Source organism: Haemaphysalis longicornis, unplaced genomic scaffold (assembly GCF_048455015.1).
Source record: "Haemaphysalis longicornis isolate Haplotype H1 unplaced genomic scaffold, Haemaphysalis longicornis Haplotype H1 scaffold_4, whole genome shotgun sequence".
Lineage (NCBI taxonomy): Eukaryota > Metazoa > Arthropoda > Arachnida > Ixodida > Ixodidae > Haemaphysalis > Haemaphysalis longicornis.
Genome location: NW_027526361.1, coordinates 155,774,507 through 155,801,755, shown reverse-complemented (window position 1 = coordinate 155,801,755; position 27,249 = coordinate 155,774,507). Strand labels below are relative to the sequence as shown.

The window sequence follows — 27,249 nt, the reverse complement described above, 5'->3', positions numbered from 1 at the left end:
GTTGAAACATTTAAGCAGTATTTCATTTCATTTCATTTATTTTACCCTCAAGGCCAGAGGCATTACAGAGGGGAGCGGGTTACAAACACAAAAGAACAAATAATACAATGCAGCAAAAAAGGTAGTTTATAACAGGTCTATGTGGTTCCTAAAGTAACAATGTTAGCTAAAGTTATGCGAAACTGTTGATGGTTTTCAATGGCGGCGATTGGTCCGGGAAGGTGGTTCCAGTCATATGCTGTGCGAGGCATGAAAGACTGAGAACAAGATTTTGTGCGACAGGACATGATTGAAACTTTATGACGGTGATCAATGCGGGCAGAAACATATGAAGGCGCAGAAACCAAGATGGAACGCAAGTAGGGATTGTGATAGTATATTCTATGAAATAAACAAAGACGAAAGTGCTGACGACGATGGGCGAGCTGGGGCAAATGCAAGGCATTTTTCATGGATGTTACACTAGATGCTCTACTGTAATTGCCTGTAATAAATCGCGCAGCGTTGTTTTGAACGAGTTCGAGAGATTTGATTAAAATTTCAGTGCCAGGATCCCATATTGGTGCAGCATATTCTAATTTAGATCTTACCAAGGATGTGTACAAAAGTGTCTTAAGGGAAATAGGAGCAGATGAAAAGTTACGGTGAAGGTATCCAAGCATGCGGTTGGCGTTGTTAATTATTTGTTCAATATGCAATGCCCAAGAAAGCGACGATGTTATGTGAACCCCTAAGTAGCGATACGACGTTACGGCTTCAAGCGGGACGTTGTTGAGATGATAAATGGCTGGAGAAGATGAAATCCGTGAGACACGCATAGTTTTACATTTAGTAGTGTTTAGTTCCATGTGCCACTTCTTACACCATGCGGATACCGCGTCAATATCATGCTGAAGCATGTTAGTGTCGTTATCGTTGATTATTTCGCGAAAAATAACGCAATCATCGGCAAATAGGTTAATACTAGAAGAGACACAATCAGGTAGATCATTAATATAAATTAAAAAGAGAAGGGGGCCTAATACCGAGCCTTGAGGCACGCCAGAGTGAACAGGGCTAGGAGATGATTCTTGGTCATTACACGTTACGTACTGTGAGCGGTTCAGAAGAAATTGTTCTATCCACAAAAAAGTGTTACTGTCTATGTTAAGTTGGCTAAGTTTGACGAGAAGGGATTTATGGCATACTTTATCGAACGCTTTTGAAAAGTCAAGAAAAAGGCAATCTGCGCATGAACCACGGTCAAGAATGGTGTTAAGATTATGAGTGAAACAAAGTAACTGCGTTTCGCAAGAGAAAGTCTTCCTGAAACCGTGCTGATAAGGCGAGAAAAAAGAATTTGTTTCAAGGAAAGTTGCTAAGTGGGAGTACAAGATATGTTCTAAGAGTTTACATGGGATGCTGGTTAACGATATGGGTCGGTAATTGTTAGGCGAGTCTTTTTTACCGGACTTATGGATGGGCACCACCTTCCCGACCTTCCAGTCAGCAGGGACCGTGTGTCTGTCTAGTGACTGCTGAAAAATATGAGCCAAAATAACCGAGGAATGCAATACAGTGTTCTTAAGAAATTTCGCAGTGGTAAGGTCAGAGCCGGGACTTGATGACACTTTCAATGATTCAATAATTTTGGCAACACCTTGTGGATCAATTATGACAGGGTTCATTGGCGGGTAATGATATTCGGTCTCACAGGAAGGTAAATCGTGAGAAGAGGTTACAAAATTTTGAGAAAATACACTGTTAAGTACGGATGGACAGTCAACATTCGGTATAGAAAGGCCACTGGAATCGACTAGCTGTATAGTGTTACGCTCTGGGGGATTAATAACGCGCCAAAACTTTTTAGGATCGTTAGTAAGCATAGAGGGCAATGTATGTTGAAGATAATTATTTTTCGCACGTTTCAACTCGTCAACGTAGGCGTTGTTAGCGAGTTTGTAAGAAACCCATCGTTGGTCGGAAGGAAAGCGCTTAGCTGCCCTGAAAGAACGTTTTTTTACGATTAGATAGCCGTTTAAGGTGGGTGTTGAACCATGGTGCATTTGGGTTAGAACGGAGACTGCGCAAGGGAATGTATTTGGTTATCAACTCGTGTATTTTATATTTAAAAACGTTCCAATTCGTTTCAATCGTTCTTTCGTCAAAGTGCTCTAAGAAAGGGCCAATAAACCGGGAAAGTTCGGTGTTAATAATGTCAAAGTTTGCATTGCGGTAATCACGTATTTGTTTGGTTCTGCTGATCGTTTTTGTGACAAGGGTTCTAACTTCAAATTAGATAAGCAGGTGATCACTAAGTCCTGGTAAGTACGATACTTCAGGGACGAGTTCGGGGTTAGTAGTCAGGACTAGATCAAGGGTGTTAGCGACTGCATTTGAAACTCTTGTTGGCTAGAGAATTAGTTGGGACAATGAGAACAAAGAGCACAGGTCTAAAAATTCGGTACATTGTGTAGAGGACGGGATGCATTTCGGAGGTACAGCAGTCCATGAAATTGACGGAAAATTGAAATCGCCTAATAAAAATAGCGAAGCATTTGGGTGACGTGTCGTAACAAAATTAAGCGCATCGTGCAATTCGGAAACAAAACTAGGAGGATAAGAGGGAGGGCGGTAGCAGACCCCAAAGATGCATGTGCGATACCCAATTTCTACACATGCCCAGACAGCTTCAAGCTCAGACTGAACATGAATGACGCGTGACGGTATAGATTTCCTTATTGCGAGCAGTACACCACCGCCCTGACGCAAAGTTCGGTCGCGTCGATAAATATTAAAACTTGACTGATGCAAAAAAATTTCGTGGTCATGAACATTTGAATGCAACCATGTTTCTGTTAATGATATTATGTCGGCGTTACACGTATCAATAGCGGAGGTAAGAGGTTCACGTTTGTTAATGACACTTCGCGTGTTCGCAAGAAGTATGGAAACATTTGAGGCTGGTGAAACAAAACCGTCTCCCCTCTCGACTTCCTATGGTGAGGAGTTGCGTGATGATGGTGGTGAGGCGTTAGCAGACCGAGTATCTGAGTCTTTCACGCTATCTGTCTCAGCATCATTGGCAGCAGCGTTATGTGACGGGACCGATGCAGCAGAGTTTGAAGTTCGGGACGTTATGTTAAGAATGCTGTCGGTCTCCGCATCATACGCAAAGTACTGATCATTTATGAGCAACTTTTTGTATTTTAGCGTAAACTGGGGGGAATGCGGTTGACGTTTGGCGAATTCCAACAGTTTTTTTCTAGCGTGTCGAGTTGCTGGGGCGAAGTCATCCGAGGCCGAAATGCCGTTCTCTTTAAGTTTGGGACGCAAAGAGAATATTTTTTCCTTATGTTTGAAATTATTTACCTTCATAATTACGGGGCGGCAATTCGCCTCAGAAAATACGCCCAAACGATGCGCACGTTCAACAGCATGGGAGGGGAATTCGCTGCCTAGTGCTGAGGAAATAGCCGCAAGTGTTTTTTGTTCAGTTTGCGCCCACGTTTCGCGCGAGTCAGGAATACCGTGAAATATCACATTATTTCTCCTAGCTCGATCTTCAAGATCGTCCAGCCGGCAGTTTAAATTTACGTGTTCTGACGTCAAACGCTTAGTAGTTTCCTGGATAGAAGCAAGGTTGTCCCCTAGAGCGTCTATGCTGTTAGACTTGACTTCAAGGGTTTCAATACGTTTGAATATTTGGGACAACTTTGCGTCAAGTGCCATTTGGTTGGTTCTAATCTCTGCCTGACCTTGTGCCAATTCCTCAGTTCGTTTCTTAATATCTCTTAGCATCTGTAGCATTTCACTACTTTCCACTGAATTTTCAGCTGCCGCTTCGTTAGCTGAATCGGAGCGAGACTTCGATGGTTTAGTGGGACCAGGGTTGGTCTCGATATCGCCTGAACGAAGCAACAAAAGGGCAGCATGCACACAATCTCGAAGAGTATCACAAAGAACCCGTGGGCACGGGAGCAGCAATAGACCTCTAGAATCGCATCGCTTAGCATATAAACAAGTTTGGTTACGCACCTGCGGGGCAAATAGGCGATACACGTAAGCCATACTGTGCTGAAAGCTGCTCGCGTGCCCACTGGCGAGAACAAGGCTGGGCGGGTCTTTTAAACTCTTGGTGAAGGGCGGTGGCGCTGTAGACGATGTTGGCTTTTGCAGGGTAAGGGGGAATTCGTTGATTGTCACCGGAACGATAGCTGGAGCGTAGTCAAGGCGATGTTCGGGATGCAGTTTTTCAGCAGATGGCAAGATTTCCGGGACCACGTGTGACGATGAAGGGATCCAGCAATACGCCAGTGCCAGGAAAACCTGCGGGGCAAATAGGCGATACACGTAAGCCATACTGTGCTGAAAGCTGCTCGCGTGCCCACTGGCGAGAACAAGGCTGGGCGGGTCTTTTAAACTCTTGGTGAAGGGCGGTGGCGCTGTAGACGACGTTGGCTTTTGCAGGGTAAAGGGGAATTCGTTGATTGTCACCGGAACGATAGCTGGAGCGTAGTCAAGGCGATGTTCGGGATGCAGTTTTTCAGCAGATGGCAAGATTTCCGGGACCACGTGTGACGATGAAGGGATCCAGCAATACGCCAGTGCCAGGAAAACCTGCGGGGCAAATAGGCGATACACGTAAGCCATACTGTGCTGAAAGCTGCTCGCGTGCCCAACATTCGTCAAGCTCGCAATATCTCAAACATCGTGTAAAGATTCTACAAAGGGAAATTTGGGCAGTGTAAAATTGCGTTTTTATGTGATGAATACAAATGCGTAAAAAAAACTATTCGTCTAAAAGGAAAAAAAAACAAGCTCCCCGTCGGGGAATCGAACCCAGGTCTCCCGCGTGTTAGGCGGGGATACTGACCACTAAACTAACGACGAACTTGTTTTTTTTTTTTTACTGCATAGAAAACTGCTTTTTTTTCTTTATTGCATGGAAAACTAGCCCGAAGAGCTTTAAAGTCCCACCCTAACTGCAATAACGGTACGTTCACTGACACATATTAGAGAGTTTTAGCAGTACGTTCGTTACGTTCGTTCCGTTGCTACCGGGTTTACCGGGACCCGACTGCGCATGCGCCATTTGTTCCGTACGCGGCCGGCGTCTATCCCGGCGCTCTGCTTCCGTGTTACCGGTGTTACCGTATCCGGAGCCCGCAACCGGCTTGCTCGGGTGTTGAGAACTTTAGGGTTAGCGTCCTGGCGATCGCCGCTATCTGTGCAACTGCGAATGACACTCCGTAACACAACGTTTCACCTCACTATCATCCCCTTTCTCGCATGTGAAACTTTATTTGAGCTACAACTGCCGTGAGCGACCGGTGACCGAGACATCTGCGTAGCCTGTTTCGATGCTTCCGAGGCAGGTATCGCCATCTCTCGGCCACTCGCCGCACCGCGCGCCGCGGCATCCATGGCCGGTCAGCATATGCTTGCATCGCGGCAGATATATCTGATCGCCGCTTTTAAAATAAGCCCCGAGAACAATCCCTAGCACAATTTTTCACCACACTAACACCTACTTTCTCGCAGGTGGAACTTCGTTTTAGTGATCAGATTGATTTGGAAGAACAGCGACAAGCGGTTGCTACCGTGGTCTGCGCCGGTTCGAGCCGCTGAGTGTGCCGAGCTGGCAGGCGCGACCGGCGTGTGCGCGGACTGTTTCCGATGCAGAAAACGCTTCACGATTGCGTGCTTTATCCATTTCTTGCGTACAAACCCGCGGAATCTACAAATTCAGCTCAGCGATCGTCGTAGTTGACCATGGTGCAAAAACAGTGGGCGGAGCGGCGCCGACGAGGCATCGCACACCCGCATCGGGCCATGTGTCTCAAATTCACGCGTACGACTAGTCGTGGTGACAGTCGTAACGATCAGTCGCATACGAATCGCGTGTACCAATTGTACATGTGTCTAGCGCTTCAATCGGGCAAGGCCAAGGCCATTCCTCCACGTGAACGGCGCGCGACCATGTCGTCACCTGCGCTCGCTCTGGTGCCGTCGCCGCCACCGCAGCCCCTGCCTCACAATGCGTCCGGCCGAGCGCGATTTATTTTAGATTTGCAATGCTTTAGGGGAAACTGCGTTGTTTATTTACGTATTTTTAGCGTGCGGATTTTTGCAACTACTCGGCTAATCAGCCGTCACACGGAACGAACGGTACGACGCTACGGAGTGCTAAAACACGTTTTCCGTCTCACTCTACGGAAAGAACCCGGTACGTACGCGCGCATGCGCAGTCGGGTCCCGGTAAACCCGGTAGCAACGGAACGAACGTAACGAACGTACTGCTAAAACTCTCTATTTTAAAAGCCCCGCAGTCACACCCACGCGTCAAGAAGATGTAACCAGTCCAACGGCTGCGATTGCGCCGCATAGACACTGTACACAAGCGGGCATTGTTCGCGAAAAATTGACTTAGTTCCACGAGGCTCCTCGGCATTGCGGTCAATCATGCGACACTTCCATAGGCTAAACAATCCGATCAGCACGAAAAGGTCATGCTCATGCGGGCACGGAACAGTTCAGTGTGATGTCTACTTATTACAGCCCACAAAAGCTATGAGTCATCCAAGAAGATGCACATCACTGCAGCTAAAATAAGCCGTCCGTCAAAACTCCGGCAAGCACGCGCGCGTCCAACAGATGCAGCCATTCTGGTGGGTCACTTTGCGCCGCGCATAAATGCTCCGCACCAACCAGGAACACGGCTCAACGGCAAAAAACAGAGTTTTATTTGCATTCACTTGAAAAAAATTGCCTTGTGTACGGTAATTTTACGTTCCGCATGTTACAGGAATGCTCTGAGAACTGCCTTATGGAACACTGGATAAGCAACTGCGGCTGTAGCTCCAAGCTTTATGGTCTGCGACATGAAAGGCACAGGCACCTTTGCGACATCTTCGACCACGGTAAACGTTGTTATAAAGTGCGGGCTTTTCAAAATTAGTAACGGGCTTGTCGGCGAAATATTGTGGCGATGTAAATGTTAACTTGTGTTTGTTTGGTTAATTATGACACATCTTTTAGATTCTGCACGTGTTGTCAGGCACGGGTGGCTTACGTACTGTTTCCTGACTTTTGTCGCGCTGTGGGCCAAAACTGAGCGATGCGACGAAAGGCAATGCAATGTCAATAGCAAAGCGGACGAAGGACTTTAATTAGGACCTTAATTAAGGACCTATTAGGGACGAAGCACCTTAACCGAGATTGTCCGCCTTCCCGGCGTCCGTGCTCACGGCACAGCACAGTGTAAATCGGAAAATTTGTGAACAAAAGGTTCACGAAAGGTTAACAAGAACAAAAAATAAAAGGTTCAGAGGTTAGAGAGAGAGAGAGAGAGAGAGAGAGAGAGAGAGAGAGAGAGAGAGAGAGAGAGACGCACAGCACCGTGTAAATCGAAACATCTGTAAACAAAGGCTCACAAAATATTATCAAACGCATTACCCAATTGTTGAGCGTTAAACGTTGAATGCGGCCGGCAGTGACGTGAAATAACCGTTTGCAGTTCAATGCACTCACCAGATGAAGGTCGGCCAGTGGAGACCAAAGTGCCTGGCCAGCTGCACCCAGCCATGCCAGTAAGACTTTTCACCTCACGCCATTTCGCACGGTTTCAGGTTCATTTCTTGCTGTCATTTAGTTGACCCCATGTCAAAACTTATTTGCTTATGGAACTAATTTAGCCTGGATTATACGAAGAAGACGCTGCAGATTGACCAAGCGTGACCGAGGGGCCCATGCTTACATTTTTTGCTCGAGGTGTTAAAGTACAGTAAACCAAGCTGTTACTACAATTCAAATTTAGAGTTTCATGACCTGGCTTTGGTACATGAACCATTAGTATCAGCATGGAGCCATGATACTTGCATTTGGGAATAGCATGATGTTACCACACTGGTGTTCTTTGGTGCAGTCTCGGACCGTCTCACCGAAGGCATAAGTGTGAAAAACTAATGCCAGATTGCTTCTTGGCGAGTCTGCAGAGAGCACAGAACTGATCAAGAGCTGTACCAATTACCACTTTTGCCTCTTCACCTCATGTTGTGTAGCAGGAAATTTAAATATCAACGCTTACATTCATTTCTGGCAAAAACGTAGTTCAGGAGTGGAATAGAATCGAGCGATTTATCGGAGCTTAGTAATTTCAAATAAAACACGGGTGCATGTTGTCCTAGAAAAATTGGTGGCTTGTTTGCATGTGCTTCACAGGCATATGCTTCACAGGCAACTGATGTTTCTTGGTACAGTTGGGGACCAGGTCCTTGCAATAAATGGCCACGTCATTGGAGGTCCGTCTCTTTTACAGGGAAATCAGGTACAAGACCTACTCTAATGTGGCAGGCAAAATAAAGAAAAACGCCAGCAGGTAAGACGCCCTAATTGTGCCCTGTCTGGACAGCAATAAGTAGATTAGGAAAACGTGGGCTCTTCTTTATTGCAGACTGAATGCAGTCGAGTTGATCATTCAGATGAGATCAGATATGCTGAAAACCGTCCGTGGATACCCCAGAATGGAGGTGAGATGCGCTGGCCATTTTATTTGCCTACATGTTCTTGTTCCGAGTATTCAACACATTTTTTTCCCACCAGAGCTTCACATCATTTAGCAGACCTACTTTAAATTTTCAGTGAACAAGCAGAAATCTGTACTGCATAGGTTAATTTTTAATTTTGCACAGTAATAATTGCAGCTAATTCGCGTATAACAAAGCCTGGAGAAATAAATCGCCTGCTCCTGGTAGTAACACCATTTGTTAAAAGTAGATGCCCGCAGAAGAGGAGTGCTTGCTTCACATTCTAATTACTAAGGCAATGTTCAAATATATAAATAGCCCAAGATATTCAAAGTTTGCAGCACTAAGTGCGCTCACTATGACAATCGAAACTTCAGTGGATTCCACAATGTTAGAACCTCGCAACACTTCTAAACCGAAACGGAAGGAAGTTAAAGAAAGAAAAAACAGACTTGAAGCAGTTGCAAGCAGTTGTCACTATGCATTGTTACAATGCAGGACGATTATACCTACTGTGTGCACAAAAACAAATGAGTAGCTCGACAACTGCACACGTAACAGAATACTTTGCTAATAAAATTATTATTATTATTATTATTAGAAGCAGAATTGCACAGTAAGAACAATCCAATGTAAGTAGCACTGAAGCCCACCTGCAATTCTCCCTGTTGACTAGGTGCCCGGCCTGATCACCTACGTTGAAGGTCACATCGGCATGTGGCTCGGACTTTCCATACTGGCCATCTCGACAAGCGCCGTCAAGTTGAACCACAATCTCTTGCAGCGCTTGTTTTCAACCACGTGATAAGTTGCACACACAAACACAAGTAGAAAGGCCCAGAAGCACTAGAGGACATTCCTGGAGCAAGGACATACAGCTGCCATGAACACCCATGCTTAAAATTTGAATCTGAACATAAACAGAGAGGCAATTCTGTAAATTAAACACACGTGTGAATGCTACGCAAGAAAAAGACTGAAGCACTCAACCTAATTTTGGCCGAAGAGACTTGTGATATCAACTGTAATTAAAGTTTGCTTTGTCCCACATAATTGCATCTGCTTTCGCTTGTGATTGTTCATGCTCTGCTTGAGCTATTTATACACCCAGTGTTCCATACGCTGGCCACGAAAAAAAAAAGAGGGCGCACGTTTCAAGGCCTCAGCAGAGCCTTCTATGCAGGGCCAATGTTTTATCAGAACCCTTCAATGCCTTTCTGGTCATGAAACTTCGCCGTCACGCTATGGGACAGCTTCGTACGCTGCCCCGGGAGGCCGCGCCGCGGCGCTGGTGTTGATCGGAGGGCAGCCGGGGGCGTGGTCAGAGCCCGTTTTGCAGGGAACGGACCACGGAGTAAGATAAAACAGACGCTCGCCGCCTTGTCAGCAGTGCGCTTTCGCTTTACGTGTCGTGGGCTGCTCAAATCGACTTATCATTTTGTGAGTGGCGAAAAAATTTGGTGGGAACGGGCATGCTGCTACTGCGTTCCTGACTGCCGGTCTGGCTACAGAGCAGCGGCGGCTGCCTGTTGCTCTCCGATCTGCGGTGGCGCCCCTCGCGGTCGCCTTTGTCCCCGTACGAAACTTGGCCGGGAGTTTCATGACCAGAGAAGCATTGAAGGACTCTGGTTTTATCATGCCCGACAAATGCGCCCCAAAGTTCCACGCGGGCATGTGCGTACTTGGCGGCAAAAGGGTGCCTTATCAGCACAGGGCAGCAAACCAATTTCTGGGCAAGCAGAGATGCTCCAGTCAACGCCGCCTGTATAAACAATGCCTAACGCGTGAGCGAAAAATGGCCAAACAGCCACTCTCCTGTTGCTCTCTCCTACCCTTCCCCGCTCCGTAGCCTTCCAGCGTGCTTTCGTGTCCGCCAGCCAGCGCCGCTTCTCAGAAACTATGCAAAATAGTGGAAATTTTGTTTAGCGTTCCCGAGGCGGCGCTTCTACGCCTTCTTGTTTTTCACCATGCCTGTCTGTCTTGGTCTGTCACTGATAAAACTTCCTTTGTCACGAAGCAAAATCCCTTGCGCTGCCGCAGGCTGATGCCGGCTTTGCGCGCTTATCTACTCGGATCACAGGCCCTGAAATTTTCTGAGTGGGGCATCCCACCTCTATCCCCTCCGCATTTAGGTATTGTTTTGACCCCGCTGTGCGCACTCCGCATCGGTACGCACTTCTAAAATTGAGGACGTACTGTAGAAGCGCCAGGACAGCGTGGCGGGATCCCAGCTGCTTATACTTTTGTTTCCTATAATTTTCTGAAGTTTAAAAGCAAGTGATATTATTGGAAAGTAATCGTAGAAGTGAGCGCCTGAACAAAAAACGTGCACGCAATTTTTTCTTATCTAAATACTCCAGAAAGAAAAATATCAGTAAAATAATGGCTGCCCCATCCGAAAATATCCTTTTTCTGTTAGCTATATGTCTACCCGACAATCAGTATGATTTTACACTATTTCAGTCCGCCTCCGTCTTTATCTTTGGAAAAATGCAGCAAGTATGAAGCGAGCGACACGTTGAACGAGATCCCCAGTGCGCCACAGAACTAGCGCCCCGTCGTGGCTAAGATGTAAGCGAAACGGCCCTTGAAGCCCAACAGGCAATCTGACAGACACACGTCGTAGAAGCGGGTGCAGCGTTCGCGACTCGCGAGCAGTGACGTAAGGCGAGATGTCCGCTGGCACGCGCCACATAGCGGATCAGTGCCTGAACTAAGCGTTCCTACCCTTCCCATTGAAAAGCGCGCGACGCGTCAGGCAATGTTAATACAGGCGGCGTTGCTCCAGTGAATGCTATCACCCGAGATAAGCCACTGTGCCCCAAAGAGCCTCATCGGAGAGGGGGGGGGGGGGGGCAGCAGTGCACGGGAGTTCCTGTATATCGCTTAGCGCAAGAGTTGCGCGTCTGATTGCCTCACGCCGCGGGTTCCAGTTCGACAGGAAAGCCCGCTTTCAGTGCTGCGCACAAGACCCCGTATTCAGTCAGTTCTGCTCCACCGAGCCATCCGCCGTTGCGGAAGCGGCGGCCGCGGCCGCCGGTCAGTTGATAAGCAGCCGGCGCGCGTTTATGCCCGCGCTGCTCCTCGCCACTCCTCCTCAACGCTGCCGCTGGCGCGGCGGCCCGGCGGCAGCTCCCACATGCGAGACGGGTGGCTTTCCCGCACGACCTGCAACTCAAGATGGCGGATGGACGCGCAACTCCGCTCCCCTAGGTAAGGTGGCTAGAATATTCTAGCCACCTTACCCTAGGGATTCTAGACGACACGTACCTGGCCTGCCATCTCATAATGAAAACAAACTGTAAACAAAGGAATGAGTGCAAGGAACAAAAAAATTCCCCCGCATTTCCCCGAGGGGGAGAATGTGAAAGTGCGAATGCACGGTTGTCGGCCCGCTTGCGGCGCTTGCGCTCGGCCCCCGCAGCCCACCGCCTCGCCGCCTTCTCTTCCATCTCTTCCATCGGGTTTGTAGTATCACGTGTACACCACGCAGTTATCAAGCCGCTATAACGCCGCTGAGTCGCCAACGCACGCCGCTGACGACGTAGTTTGAATGCGTTAAAGATATAAGGCGCGTCACTAACACTGATGTCAGCGTCGCGTCCGTGGCTTGGTCGGTAGAGCGTCGCGCTGCGGCCGCAAAGTCCTCGGATCGAAACCTGGCGCCGGATGCTGTTTCTTTTTTAAATATAGAGGAGCACTGCGGACGCCGACGCCGCCGCCGCCGGCGGCGGTGGATGGTTTGGGGTCGCTTATAAAGTGCATTCGCACTTAAAAGATGGAAAGTTTCAGAGAACACACGCACTAAACTTTTGACAGCAGCGCTCAGGACAATCGGTTTCACCAAGAAAGCATGTCATTTTCAAACTATATACAAGATGAAGCACATTGCAGATGAACGCAAGTGTGCTGCTAAATGCTGAAAAGCAGCTATCGCATTAAAACCCAAGCAGAAAATATTATGAAAGCTAAGTGACCCACTGTGTCATGTTTGTTCTTAAAACTTCTGCGTTGATATCACCTTCTCATAGTCAATAATATCACATAAACACGCAATAAGAGTTCGTTGGATAAAAATATTGAGATTTCTCACTTCTTTTTTACTCATCTCAGATGCACGCGAGCATATGCATGCAGGCACAAGGGCGCGATTTTAAAAAGTTCGATCGTTTCAAATTTTATGACCCGTCCATTAGCTGCTAATGCCGTTCCGAGAGGCCCAAGGACAGCTCAGCGGCTACCTTTCTGTGTGGAGTACTTATAAGCAGTGTACGCTAAAAGCCCAGCCCACACACCCCACCACAGACGCCATATGATATGATCACGTCGCTACGAGGGACCCGGAATATGATCACTTTGCCTTGTGTTCACCTCCAACTCTTGATATCTTGATGGTGTATATTGATTGCCCCAGAAAAAAATGTCTTCCCAGGAATGAATTTGTGTCTGGAAGTGAATCTGGGCTTTAGAGAGATCGGTGTTCTCGCTTGGTTTTTGTTCGCTGGCTTCCCCACAGCGTGTGTTGCGCAGTGAAGCTTACTCGAAATAAAGTACGGCCGCAAACATGGCGGGAAAGGCCACCTACGACGCTCAGGCCGAAAGCGCAAGCGCGCTGCCGTCGGGACTCCAAACACCGTGAGGGGTAACAAACAAGGTGCCGGTGAGGCTACAATCCTACTGAATTCTTCCTAGAAGTGGCGGCGCAGTTTGTGCAGGAGTTCGTGGCAACCCAATAACCCATACACAGCTACGGTGCAGGTCATGATCCACCTGTCCAGAGTGGAACGGCGCTGAAGTTTTTGCACAGTACTTGACATGCAACAGCGTTCAAGTATTCAAAAGAAACAGGCACGTGAGAAATGAACACGCAGCAGAGGTTTCTCTTTCCAAATCATTCATGAACGAGAACACAAGCCAGATTTGGCATACAGTGCCCGAAAGAGGCGCCCCACACATCTTGTTAGCCAGTCAGTGGTCACACATACAAAATTTATAGTTCTTATCAACCACCCAAAATTCCTCTTGCAATCACTGCACTAATCCTAGTCCTCCAGTCCTTTAGGACTGGGACACAGCAAGTGGAGCGCAAATTTTATGCAAAAATTAAACGGAAGCATTGCAGGCACCTGGTTTATTGCGCTTCAGGTACACAGTGCAGCTAAACTCAACACACAACTTGACTCCTTTGCTTTGTTCGAGCCTTTGACAATCAGCTCCGTTTCCCAGCCACTCGGGCAGCGCTCCTACCCTTATCTGAACACAAGTGGGGCACATGGTCCGGTTTACTGAGTGAAGCTGGCACTCATGAACAAGCTGACAGGCCACGGACACTTTTATCAATTAGACATGCCACCTTTGATGCAACTGAACCGTTTTGCACTTTTCATTGTCAAAAAAAAAAAAAGTTTACGTTACCTCTGTGAAAACTGAACACAGTAACGTCACCAGCACATACCAGAAGCTTCAATTTGAACACACTTGGTCAGCGTCATCTCTACGATGATGCTCAGAGGGAGAGGGAGGATAAGTTCTGGGGTTGTACCAGACATTAAACATCACACATTTCTCAGAAATTCCCCCGTTCGTTTCAGTTACACAGTTCCATTTTCAGTATAGGAAGGGCCACACCTGTCCTGATAACAAAACAAACCCAATGCAAACTGTGCACAAATACAGCCAAAGACCTTCTCTAAGTGAAGCTAGACAACCCCAGCAAAGCATTGCATCCACACACACACCCATATAGCAGCTAATGTCAGTCTGCATGTCACTCGGATCTTATGTAAACAGGCGTTTTAGAAGACTAGCAGGCTCTTCAATCAGCTGTTTTTTTTTTTAAAGCACAACATCATTACTAAAAAATACCAAACCCTTTTGTACATTTTTTTTGTTACGTTATGCATCTGGACCTTCCAAAAACTCTACTTTGAGTGCATTGCATGCATGTTTTTATTTACTTTTTTTGCTGTTTTGGTATCCTCTCCCCCTGGCTTTTTCTTTTTTCGTTACAAAAGTAAAATGCTTCACCTTAAAAGCTCATAGACTTCAGTCCTAGATTGTGCAGACAGCGTCCAACACTTTCTCCAAAGTGTTCTGTAATTGACATGCTGAATGCACTAAACAGGCGACTACAATGCAACACGAAATAGAGACAATTTTACAGGGTGAAAATGTTTTAGAGTCACCCCGTGTGGGAAAAAGTAAGATAGGGTACCATGAAGCATTGCCAAAATGGAGAAACGAGATGCTGTGTAGATTGGTAGTGCTACTTTCTGGATTCTGGCTACACATGGGGGAGAGGAAATGCCCATTTTACCCTTTGCATCTGCCACTACAATCCACACAATCAATTATTTACTTGATGCAAGTGTGGTCCAATGCACCTGCTATAAAAAAGACTTCCATATAGCTATTCCGTTCATGTCTCCCACTTGGTGAATTCAGCACATCAACTTACAAACAAGCCCCTTTTTATGGCTTTGCTAACTGTATTTTAATATGTAAGGGTAACTTTGAGAAATACAGAAAAGAAAAAGCAGCATGCGGCAGCAACATTTTTTTCTGATTCACGTTGATTTGAAGCAACTTTGGTATTACTTGCCGTTTCTGCTTTTGGGGGGGGCACAAGTGGGTCAGCTTTTCTTCCTTGCTTAAATCGAATGTACTACCAAGATTGCTGCCCTTTAAGCCCCTGCGATTAGCCACACACATTGAAACAGGCGAGCCACCGTGCACGTGGAAGCGGGAGCAAATCTTACACCAAGCAAGACGACTATCAGGAAGATAAAGCTGCAGGTAGCTCTGCTTAGCTCAGTTGTCGCACTGCAAAGTAGTGCCGTTGAAAATCAGTATAGCAGAAGTAGCTCAAACAGGTCTCCTCTGCTGCAGTGAAGGCCCGATTATGGACAACCGTGGCACATTTTTAGAAGACAGTCGCTGCTCTACTGCTTACCTCTACTCCATGCAATGTGAGGCCGATGATACCCAATTGACAAGCTTTTATTCACGGATTTCATCCACAGTTTATCAGTAAATTGCTGCTGCCCTTACCTGGGTGCGAGATTCAAAAGACATGTTTGTTGTGGAGTATTTTTCTCCACAGCACTACACCTCTGTGGTGAAATCCTCAAATGTCCGGGCACACGATATCCTGACTTGTTAGACAACTGTTAATGGGTGAACGGGTGCCTTTCTAACATACGCATGTGCTGGACTGGCACTTTGTTAAAACAACATGTGCTGCTGGCTTTTTACGTAAGGTATCTAAAATGGGCACCTGAAAAAGCGCTTTCAATGTTGTGTATTGCTCCGGATGAAAGCATTGCAAATCATGCTTCTTTTGTCAAATTCGGCATTGTCTCACAACGATTTCTCAAAGCTGATTCTTGTTTCTTTCATTAAGAAGACTGTTGCTCGGAGAAAAGAGCTGAATAGACTACCTCTAATTAATCTGAGTCGCATAATTAAGTCTTGAAAACACTTGGACGTCTACGACAAATACCAGCGCCCAAATTTACCTTGAACTAACCTCGACAACACAATACCCCCCTTATACTGCATTCACACAGTGGCAAGTCGATGCGTTTTTCAAATTCGAGGATGCAATGTTGCAGGTCGACAACCAATCAAAACCAAAGCACGGCACCGCCAATCAGACCATGACAAACATTTTATCGGGGGCTGTGACACCGGCATTTCAAGTTTGTGTTTGCATAGCATTAAACTACTATTCCATGGACTTCTTCGGAATTTTTTTTCTGTAATTTTTCTAAATTCACCGCACCAATGGCTCCTGACCACAATTCCAATTGCTGAGGCTTTACGAGGGACTGTGGAAAGTGGAAAAGATCTGAACGGATGATACAAAAGTGGCAGTAGAAGCGAGACAAAATTTTCAACTTTGACGCCGAACAAGAAGGCTTCTGTGGACCAAAGTCAGGACGCTTTCGAGAGCTGTAGGCCAAGCTCGCAGTTTATGTCGCTGACATATGCAATCAGTCTCTTCCAGTGACATGCAAAGTGTTCACTTAACAAGCCTGCATATTCGCAGCAGAAGCCGGCATACCCAGAACCGATTCCAAAGCCAGCAGGGCTTGGGCATCAAAATTTACAAATATTTATGGCTTTTCTCTACGTCCGCAAACCAGGACGGTTTGCTGTGGAACCACAGCAGCAATGACGAAAGCACCACCACCAGGCAATAAATTTTCCCTTTGAAACTTCAAACACATTCCCCAGTATGCCTTTTCTTTTGGGCGTACGATTTTCGGGGGCTAATTCATGTTCAAGTCCACCTAGTCATCTAAATAGGGTAATTTTGACAAATCGGCAAGAATCCTGTTGGCACACATAGTTTATCTGTGTGTACATGCTTGTACCAGTAAAAATGTACGCACTCCAGATTTCGTGCTCTCTCTCTAGTCACTAAGCCGTAACTGGCTATGGATACTCACCGATTTTATTCTGTTAATACAGCTTCGCTCAGCCTTCAATTCTAGGCACCCTTCTCTCGTTCTTATGACCTCGTGATTCAGAAAGAACCAAGCAAAATTGTCCTCAATCACAAGCTCTCTTCCTTTTGAACCTCAAGACATAACTCAAAAACAAGTAGTAGGAGCAACAATGCCTAAACTACACTAATATGCTGTTTTAGGCATCAAAATAGTGCTGCTATTTTTTTGCACACTGTTGCCTGTCTCGTCACCACATCAAATTACTCCGCTAAAGTCTAATGTAACTGCCAGTACTTCTTTAGCATGGTGCCAACTGCTTTGCAAATTTTTTGCTTTTGTCGGCAGAATCTGATGCGCAGGAGCCGATTATTAGCTGATGAACTGGACAAAATGTTGTGTGCCAACACACTTTCCGTGATTAGGCATCGAAACCTTTCAATGAAGTGCACAGAAATGTCTGACGGCTTCACTGACACAGAAGCAGCACTGGAGTGTACAAAGGTTTACCAAACTTGCTTTGCCCTGCAGTGAACACATAGGGCGTCAAAGGCTAAAACCCAGGCTCTCATTTCTACTGGAAGCCAGCCCGTGACCTTTTCTTTTGTCCGTTTGATGGTTGCACTGACAAAACCTTTTTAGTGCGACAACTAAAAACATGAACTAAAAAAAAAGATGGTTTCAAATGAGAGCAGAGCCAGTTATAGACAAACTTAGATGCCGATTTCACATCTCAGCAGGTACGAAATCAGCCCCTTCTCGTCTAGACTTGTTCCACCAGTCTCATCTCGTTATGCCCCAGTCATGAACTGCCTACAAAAACTGACAATCTGACCGCAAAGTACTCTTGCAACAACCACTTTCAGAGCTATTTGGTACCACCATCCCAGAGACGAGAAGCCTGATTACTTCCAAATATTGCACAACAGCCATGCACTTCTTGAGACAACTGAAATGACAGCACCACCTCAGTGACGGCCGAACACAGAGAAAAACCACTTTCACTCGTTAAGCCTTTTTGCTACTCAGAGCTTATCACGGACAACTCATTCCCCACATAACAACGCTCTCCAGCTTCTAACCACCACCTGGAGCCTCGGTCAATTGGCCACTCTCAAGGTTATTGTTAAGCACAGAAGTCATCCATCAATAAGCTTCAGTTGATTGGCAGCCCTCAGGGCTACCATTCGGCACTGGAGTCAGAAACGTGCAGTTAACAAGTGGCATCTTGGAGAGGCGCGCTCACTGTCACAACCACAGAAGATGGCTCATCCCCGGCCCCCCTAGCTGCTTCTTCAGCTTCACTTGCATCCATGAGATGCCCCTGAACACTGTCCTCCTCTGCTTCCGGAACTTCGAGGGCACCGGCGCGTGGCCGGACACACTGCGCCGCTGCATGGCCGAAACGGCGACACCACGAGCATCGTGGAACGGTGCAGTCGCGGCGGGCATGTCCGGAGTTGCCACAGCGAAGGCACAGCACAGGCCTTCCCGCCACAACCACCAAAGCCAGTTCACCCCTCACTCTTATTTCGTGCGGCAAGTCTGCCACCTTGAGTCCAGACTTGAGCTTGAGCTGGACTGTCCGAGAGGTCGAGTCCTTCCCACGCACCCCGAGCACCTTCCAGTAGTCCCTGGCGATCTCCGTCACAGTCCCGTATGCGGCGAGCACTTCCAACACATCCGCATCCGGCACCGTCGGCAGCAGCCCGTGGAGTTTGAGCTTCACCCGCTGGACTTTCGGATCGATGACCAGGCACCGGTGCCCCTTCACCCGCTGGTCGCCGCCCGCCAGCATCTTCCGCGCTCCCTCGGCATTTTGGAAAGTGACTGCCCAGACGTGGTTCAGCTGGTAGGCGCCGAGACCGGTCACTTCTGGAAGCATGCCCGCGCGCCCCAGCATGTCGCGGAAGTCCTCAACGTGGTACGGTCGCGCCTTGGGGTCGCCGTGCAGGAAGACCGTGTTTCGGACGAGGTCACCGGTGGGCAGCTGCGGCACGATGACCTGGTAGTCGTCCTCCTCAGTGCCTTCTGTGCGGTTTTTGTGGCCGGGCTGCGCTGCGACCAAGATGGGCTGAGTGGTCGCTTCCTCGGCGGTTTCGTGCCCGTTCTCTGCAGCTGTGAGGGAAGTGGAACATATTGATTGATTGTGGGGCTTTAACGTGCCAAAGTTACACATGGGATATGAGGCACACCGCAGTGGAGGGCTCCGGATTAATCGTTTCAACCATCGTTTCAAAATCTCGACTCGCGGGTTTACCAGAGGTGGAACGTACTGCGACATCCACATGCAGTGGAATCAAGAATATGCCCAGCTCCTCTGCACGGTAAAGACTACACTGTCCTGCCCAATAAAACAGCGAATGCAAGGAGGCAAACTACACTAACGGGAAAACTATATGCTGCTCTGCAGGCAAGACAACCAGACCTCACCAGAAGTATTACTATACCAAGAAGTACCCCTCGCTGTTCCAATGGCCCCACTTTTGCCAAGATTTTTGTTTTTTGTGATTTCTGGCATTCACTGCAGATGTGCAACGTGAATGAACCTTACCAGTACCGTATTTTCCAGTGTATAAGTCATGGTTTTTTTTTCTGAAATTTTCGTTGGTGCGTCTTATCCCCCGGTGCGACTTATGTATGAAATAAATTTGGTACAAGGCGGCGGCACGTGGTCCGCGCTCGAAAAGGTGCCTGTGTGCTCCGTGATGTCAGTGCACATTAAGAGACACAGCTCTATTGTCTAAATGAATTAATTATTTGTTAGCGAGTCGGTGGAAGAAGGCTTCAATGGTTTTACCTAAACGCCGACTGCAAGTACATGGCATCAGTGTGTATTAATGAATTATTTTTGAGTAGACTTTGGGCGGTAGATCCACGTGTCTAGCACTGCTTACCGGGGGATGCATTCAGAGGCGGCTGCCGCCGCAACCGTGTACTTTCGCTGCATTTTCTAACGAACTGATCCTCCACGAGTTTACCTGATTAACAAGTGCATTTTGTACATCGGTGCGTCTTATACACCAGTGCTACTTATATACGTGTTTTTTTGGAAAATTGCCATTTTGAGGGAAGTGCGGTAAGGATGCACACCCTCATCTTAGATTCTCATTGCGGGTGTAAGAGCTCGCATAGACGAGCGGCGTTCAGCAACAAGACAGGAGCATTACTAGGCATCATTCTGTCCCAATGTGAATCCCCGCAGCTGAGGTGATGGAGGGCAAGAATGCCGTGCCAGTGAGAAAACGCATTTGTTGGCAACACCCAGAACACCGCATAATACCCATGCATTTCGAAGGCCTTTGAGTTGAATGTCATTTGAGTCAAATGACACCTTTGAGCTGCTACACAACGTTTTTCAAAGGCCTTTGGTGGAAATGTCATTTGAGTCAAAGGAGCACCACCAACGATCTTCGAGGTTCTGAAAGGCCTTCGAAATGCGAATAGTTGTACTCTCAGGAGCAGTTTCTGCATGCCGTAATTACAAAGACAATTATTTACAAGTAAAAATTGGTGTTTAAAGTGCACAATGTTCATAATTTCTCACTTGTTCTTGCTTTCTATCACTCGCTTTACGATCACAAGGTAACTTGGTACTCTCAACACCAGTTCTGCAAAAAAAGAAAAAGAAAAAAGAACTGGCTGTCAGCACATGTTTTCTGTGCGCTTGTAATTACTATCAATTTGATCGCTAATAACTGGTTATTTGCTCATTATAGCTCTAAAATTAAATTTTTGTTAATAATAAAAGGGCAACAGTGGCGACACCAAAACAAGGCGGGTGAACGCGGAAACTTTCAACTGCCTTTGAGAATTATCGTGTAGACTGGAAGAACTTCTTCCAGTCTGAAGGGCACTCGAAATTTCGAAGGCAATTTGGCTGAAATGTCCTTTCAAATGCTCGTGCAGCACAGGTATAAGTCGTAGCAAAGTATAAGTATAGGTTAACACCCCTAACCTGGCGGCCGAGAAATGGGAAAAAGACAATTAGGTACCCAACATCGTTTTATTGAGGCTTGATGTCTGATAAGCTGAAGCTACATTTGGGCCATGAGGCGCGCCGTAGTGGAGGGCTCCGGATGAATTTTGACCACCTGGGGATCTTTAACGTGCGCCGAAATCTCGTACACACGGGCGTTTTTGCTTTTCGCCTCCATCAGAGAAGCGGCCGCCGCGGCCGGGAATCGAACCCGCGACCTCGTGCTCAGCAGCGCAACGCCTTAGCCACTGAGCCACCGCGGCGGGTCATTACAGGTAGGTGATGCAGCTTAAAGAAGTACTGTGCTCACAAAACGTTTTGATGACGTTGCCGTGATATGGTGTGAAGTGCCCAAATTTTGAACCCCATATTCTTGCCTGTGCCCCCTGAAAAGTACTTCCGCCTGTTTGGTGCTGTTCAGAAAGAGCATATGAGAGCTGCTACAACTTCGAGATTTTACAATGAAAAAAAAAAAAAAAACCCCGTTAAACTAAGAAGGCCTAAACTTTTACGTGTTGTTAGGGGTAATATGCAATAAAGCTCTGAAACAATTTAGTCTTTCAACATAGCAAAAAAAAAAAAATCAGGTGAAAGGGTTATGTGTTACATTTTTAATTTGTGTTAAAGAAATTGAAAAATCATTGCTCAAAAGCTCACATGTAGTCCTCCCACTTGTGCAGACTAATACCCCTGTCACACGGCAAATCTAATGTCATTAAAACTGAATGATATTAGCTGTTAATGACATTTGGCTCGGCCGTGCGGGTCTACACGGCGAAACTAGCGTCATTTGATTGTGATAGCGGTGAAGATTAGCGAGCTCGCAAAACCACAGAATTACATTACAAGCGCATGTAGAATGTTTGCACACGTAATATTTAAAAAAAAAAACATACCAAAGGATTATTTTTTTAAAATAAAAACAAGAAAACCACCGATGTAGGTGGCATCAATAGACATCACAAGCCGAGACAAGTCTGCAAAAAATCCGCATTCGCGTAGCGCGCGCACTGGGGAAGAGATTTTCTTTTTTGTTAGTACTTGTTTGTCTTTCATTATTTGAACAACAACACAAAGCAGAAAATACAAGTTTACTGACAGTTTTTAGAAACAGTACTGCTTTGTTTATTACTGAATTTTTCTGTCTAGGGACACGTTACTGTTGTAGAGGCTAGTAACGGCTAACTGAGGTCCGGGACCTCAGTTAGCCGTTAGATGTCATTCACCTCAAATGTCATTTGGTATTCCCATGTAGCACCGAATTAAGGACATTTAGAGCGAATGACATTTGCTCTAAATGTCATTAGATCTGCCGTGTGACAGGGGTATAAGGCACAGTGCCTTGACCCTGAAGAACCAGCATTTCGAAAAAGTCATGACTATGGTGGGCGATTTCAGCCCCTAACGGTAGTCAGCTCTGATATGCCTCTTCACAAGTTGCAGCGGCTGTACGTTTGTATTCCAACAACAGCAGCAGCAACAAGACGACCTAACTTCAGGAAGGCAGTCTTTCCAGCTGCATGGTTGTTAAAAGGGCCACGAAGACTAAACACAAGTTTAGTTCATTAAAAAGACTGCCCAATACTGATTTAAATTATGCAAATGTTATCCCATACTGCAAGCAAACAATTGAGACATTAAAGGAAAACTACACTCAAAATTTGGACCTCTTTAAAACCTTATTTTCGTATAGTCTGCCTAAAAAGACAGAAAGATACAAAACATGACAGCTGAAATGTATGCATCAATGGCGCAAATGAACATAAAGAATCGGAGATTCTGATAGCGAAAATGAGGGGAGCGTGGCCACTACAGCCAGGATGAAGCAACGTTCCAGCCAGCCCAGCTGACGAGCGAGCAGCCGCTCATGGCCGGCTGGAGAAAAACTGCGCGCAACGCTCCACCCTCACCACAGCCCAAGGAGAAGCGCACCCAGTAGAGCTCACTCAACCGGTTCTCCTGGCTGGCTGTAGGAAAAAGCGCAAGGCCGGCCACAGTGTCACTTCTGCTTCAAGGCTGTTTGCGAAATTTGCTGGCAGGCGCAGCGTCGCCTGTGACGGAGCTATTTTGAACGCTTCTAACTAATTAACAACGCATTTCACGAGACTGCCACTCATGTCCCAGTTGGTTTGGGGGTACAGTTGGACCTCGTTATAAGAGACATGGATGTAAGAGACAAATGGGTATCAGAGACACTATTCACCCATATGGTTGGCTGCCCTATCTTTCCCATTAAATTGACCTCTTTTACAACAGACATCGGATGCAGAAGACAGTTGGTTATAAGGGACAAGTCATCCTTGAACTTTAATGGATAATCTCGCTTGTAACAGACATTTTAACTTCAGATGCAGTGCCACCAGTCACTAATTGCAGTTGCTTCCATTGTGGAAACACAGGTGGGCGACGGACGCCTGCAGTCGCAATTTATTATAACTTCAGCAAACACAAAGTGGTTCAGTCAGCTATGAAACGACAATGAGAAGCCCTGCCAATGGAAATGCAACTTGCAGAAGTGGTTGAAGCTTACTGCCATCCATTGGAGTGTGACCGCACATGCGGGCTCTCGCACTCGTGTAGCTCCCAATCAAGAAGCATTGCAGATGTTGAGTCTTGCAAGCGTAATGAATAGCCTCAGCACACAGCAGAAGAAGCTGTGCACCCTGGCTATTCATCAGGCTTGTGAACTCAACATCTACGATTCATCTTCCACAAACAGTGAAAGGAAAGAAAGCTTGTAGAATCGGTTGTAAAAAGCAATGTAAATACAGTCAAGAAGCAAACAAAGATTCAAAACTGTTTCATAAATTCTGGGGGCCAAACATAAATTAGAATAAATCTGTCGCAACATGCTGTAGCGTTATTTTGAACTTATTTTAGTCATACGGCACCCACATTGAACTAGGGTCTGATTAGTAAGTGAAAACACGGTACCCTGCTTATAAGAGACATCTTGTATAAGAAACAGAAACTGCTCCCCGGTACGTGTCTCTTATAAACGGGTTCAACTACGTACTGTACATTCAAAGTGAATTTGGCAGAGCTGATAGTTGAGTGCAGTTGGCCTTTACAGGAAACATATGAAGCAGTGGCCCAGCCACTTTCCGGCGATTCCTCTACGAGGTCACCCACAATCTTGTGTATGCGATTGGCGGTCGGCAACCCAAGCCACTGCCAAAAAACATGAGCAGGCAATTTTAGTGGGGCTTCCAGTTCCATTTAACCACATCGTCTGAATGCTCACGTGCAGTCGACACACCCACAACTATGCCTTTAGCGCTGGCCCATGCTGCACCTTTCTTACCTTTAACCATCTGCAGTCCAGCCATTCCGGTCCGCAGCTACTTTGCGAGCTTCTAGCACCGCAAAGACAAACGCAAACGGTGCAAGAAAAACTCACAGGATGTTCTTCTCTTTTGTATTGTGCTTGCAACTCCTTTACCAATTTCAGCAGCATGTGAAACTGGTCGAAGCATTCTCATGGGTGGAGGCCAGGGTTTTTTGTTACTGCAGGTTTTGCAAAAAAACGCCCTTTCCCTTCTGCCTCTTTTTCTTTTTCTGTCGCTACAAAGAGCACAATCACTGCTGCTTCAGCAACGGAGCTCGTAGATAAAATGGCTTGTCCCGTTTAGCCGTTACTCGCACTCCATACGTGCAATGGGATGTGCTTTTTGGCTCCGTCGCGGTGAACTATGCGGCCTGAACAATACCCCTTTCAGCGGCCTCGCTGTGGTGTGTCTGAAGACACTAGCTATGTGTTCAACAAGCCACCCGACAGACGTCTTCCCGAAGCGTCGACTTCGAAAGGACAAAGAGGGCTCCGACCTCAGGCGGATTGCCCCAGCGGAGGCAACTTTAAACTCCCCTGTGCAAGAAGCACCTCTCTTGGTGTGTATGTGCGTGGGGACGCTACTATCAGCGCCATGAATATTTTTGGTTGGTGCGCCCTGACGTCAGCCGAGAAAAGGGGTGAAAGGGAACGGATCCAACATGCCCATTTAACCTCTCGTGCGCAGGAGCACACTGCCTGTTCTCTGATACCGAGATGTAAATATTTGTACATAAAGGTATCTTCTCCTTCAACTTCCTCATCATGACTGCCCCAGCACGACACCAACCACGGTCCACTTCAACCACGCTACCCTGGCTCACAACAGCGCAGCCAAGCCAAGCTAGTGTTAGCGGCCTTCCTTTCTTTCTTTTTTTGTGCGATCAGTGGCAGGGTAGCTGATTTTACTATTGGATAAACTAAGCATAACTAACGCTGTCGAACATAGCGAAAAATTACGCCCATCTTCCCGCGAGGGAACCCTGATGTGATTCGTCGCATCGGGGGGTTCAATTGGTCGTAACGTTGCCTTGAGCGTTTGCGCTGACGCTGGTATTGGATTGTGCCAGCCCACTCGCTGAGGGGACCGTCGCTTCCATCACGTCTTCATTGGAACAATCAAGTCAAGCACGAAGTCGTCAAGCAAAGTCACGCGGAGTCGAACGAGAGCGAGCGCTGACTGAACCGCCGCAGCGCGCTACCCGCTTTATATTCACAGCGCCTGAAGGAGAGGAGACAGCGGAGGAGAGGCGCGCATGCGCGCACTTGTGCACACCGCACGCGCCGAAGCAGTTGTTAACGCAGCGAAGCGCGCGCAAAAACAAGCGCAGCAGCTGTTGTTATGATAATGAGCCGGAGTGAGAGTGTTGCACACAGCTGTCGGAGCGGTCGGAGAGAAGAACGGAGGAGGCATGCGGACGGACGGTGCGACGCCGCCGTCGCAGGAGGGACATGCCTCAGAGCAAAAGATGCGTCGCATCTAAAACAGGCTGACATAGACAGAAATATAGGCCTGTTTAAGCAGACGATCCGCTCGACCGTCAAGAACAAGGATGCTGCCAAAAAAAATGTAGTAACCTCACACTGACGCGTAAGACTTGGAGGTAGTGAAGCTGTACGCAACCTTCCCGACCATCACGATGGTTTAAGTCCACGATTGCAGCCGATTTGTTGTTCTTCGCTGCCGCAACGACCTTCACTCCACCACTGTTGCTATGACGGCGAAAAAGAAGCAAATCGAAGCTGCAGAACAAACAAACAGAACATGCACAGTTCTGTGTCGGGCAGGTGGTGTAACTCCTCTCCCCAAAGTCACAGCCGAGTGAGTAAGCCGTTTGACTCTCCGGTACTAACTCGCAGTCGTAGCCGAGTGGGCAAGACAACTGATTCCTAACTCCGTTGATCTGCCAGACACGGGTTCAGACTCTGCCGGTGCCGGTGATTCCTTTTCTTTATACCATTAAACTGAGTTCAGTGAAGCACTGGAATCAATGAATTGCTAACTAGCTTCGCCGTTAAAACACAACTCCGGTGAGATAGGAGAACAGCGCTCTTGAATATGCCACAGCCAGAAGTTGAGTCTGCCCTTGTCACAGGCCTTTATGTAATAAAGAACGCAGGTTCAGTGAAGTTCCGCATTTATTATTCCCACGCATGCATCGTCCCCGTTCCATTCGATGAATTAGGCAAGAAATGCCTCAAGCAGAGGGATGGCTCCCATCCATTGCATGCAATCTGCCATTGGCCATGTGGAGTTCAACTGGTCGAACTTTCGATTTCACAGCTGTCCTTCAACAAATTATTTCATATCAGCTGTTTTACTGACCAGGCTAAGATAACGAAAAATCCGGAAGCTGCCTCGGGGAAACGTCTGGTAGCAATCTGAATTGTTGCACGAATGGTTTCAAGTAAACCTGCCTCATCATGAACGGTTTGGAAAGAGCCTAGAAAATTCTGCTGGCCATGACTGGTTTTTGTAGCTGGTCAGCAATTTCTCCCAGTTAGATAGTTGCTTTATTTGCTCAGCTTAGATCATGTCTCAACGCTCTCGACCGCATGTGCCAAGCCTTTTCCAAGTGGCCGTGCTAAGCCTCGTAAACAGCGTTACGCAACTCTTTCTGACCGCATGAATACAGTGCAGAGATGCTGCAAGCGTGCAGAAATAACAAAATTGTCTGTAGCATGCAATCCAATACTGGTCGAAGTTCCCACTTTATGCTCATACCCCCTCCCCGTTTGGATACTGCATATTTCAGATACAGCAGGTGGACACTTGCGTCCTGATTAAGCGCGTCTGTTGTAAGGGGCGTAGACTGAAGTACGTTAACTTTATCAAAATTAAGCCACATACGCACTTTGGCACAAGCCCAGACGCCTACACATTTTCCTGCTCCTTTCAGCTGTGGCCATTTTCTGTACAAGACAAGACCGACAACAGCGGTCTTTCACAGAATAGGGTACTTGATGGTGCCACGGAAACAAAAT

At 47.1% G+C, this 27,249-nt stretch overlaps 2 protein-coding genes across 2 annotated transcripts in view; one reads left to right on the top strand and one right to left on the bottom strand.

The window, feature by feature from the left end:
• LOC144180632 (uncharacterized) overlaps window positions 1–9,744 on the top strand; it is an 81,816-nt gene extending 72,072 nt beyond the window's left edge. Inside the window, exons 19-22 of the mRNA XM_077708944.1 lie at window positions 7,499–7,571; window positions 8,300–8,359; window positions 8,435–8,510; window positions 9,184–9,744. Of these exons, the coding sequence (XP_077565070.1) occupies window positions 7,499–7,571; window positions 8,300–8,359; window positions 8,435–8,510; window positions 9,184–9,312 (338 nt within the window). The 3' untranslated portion in view covers window positions 9,313–9,744. The remainder of the gene's footprint in view (window positions 1–7,498; window positions 7,572–8,299; window positions 8,360–8,434; window positions 8,511–9,183) is intronic.
• Window positions 9,745–13,387: 3,643 nt separating this feature from the next.
• The window catches only part of LOC144179450 (uncharacterized), a 28,973-nt gene continuing 15,111 nt past the window's right edge, over window positions 13,388–27,249 (bottom strand). The window contains exon 5 of the mRNA XM_077707809.1: window positions 13,388–19,075. Coding sequence (XP_077563935.1) covers window positions 18,171–19,075 — 905 coding nt within the window. The 3' untranslated portion in view covers window positions 13,388–18,170. The remainder of the gene's footprint in view (window positions 19,076–27,249) is intronic.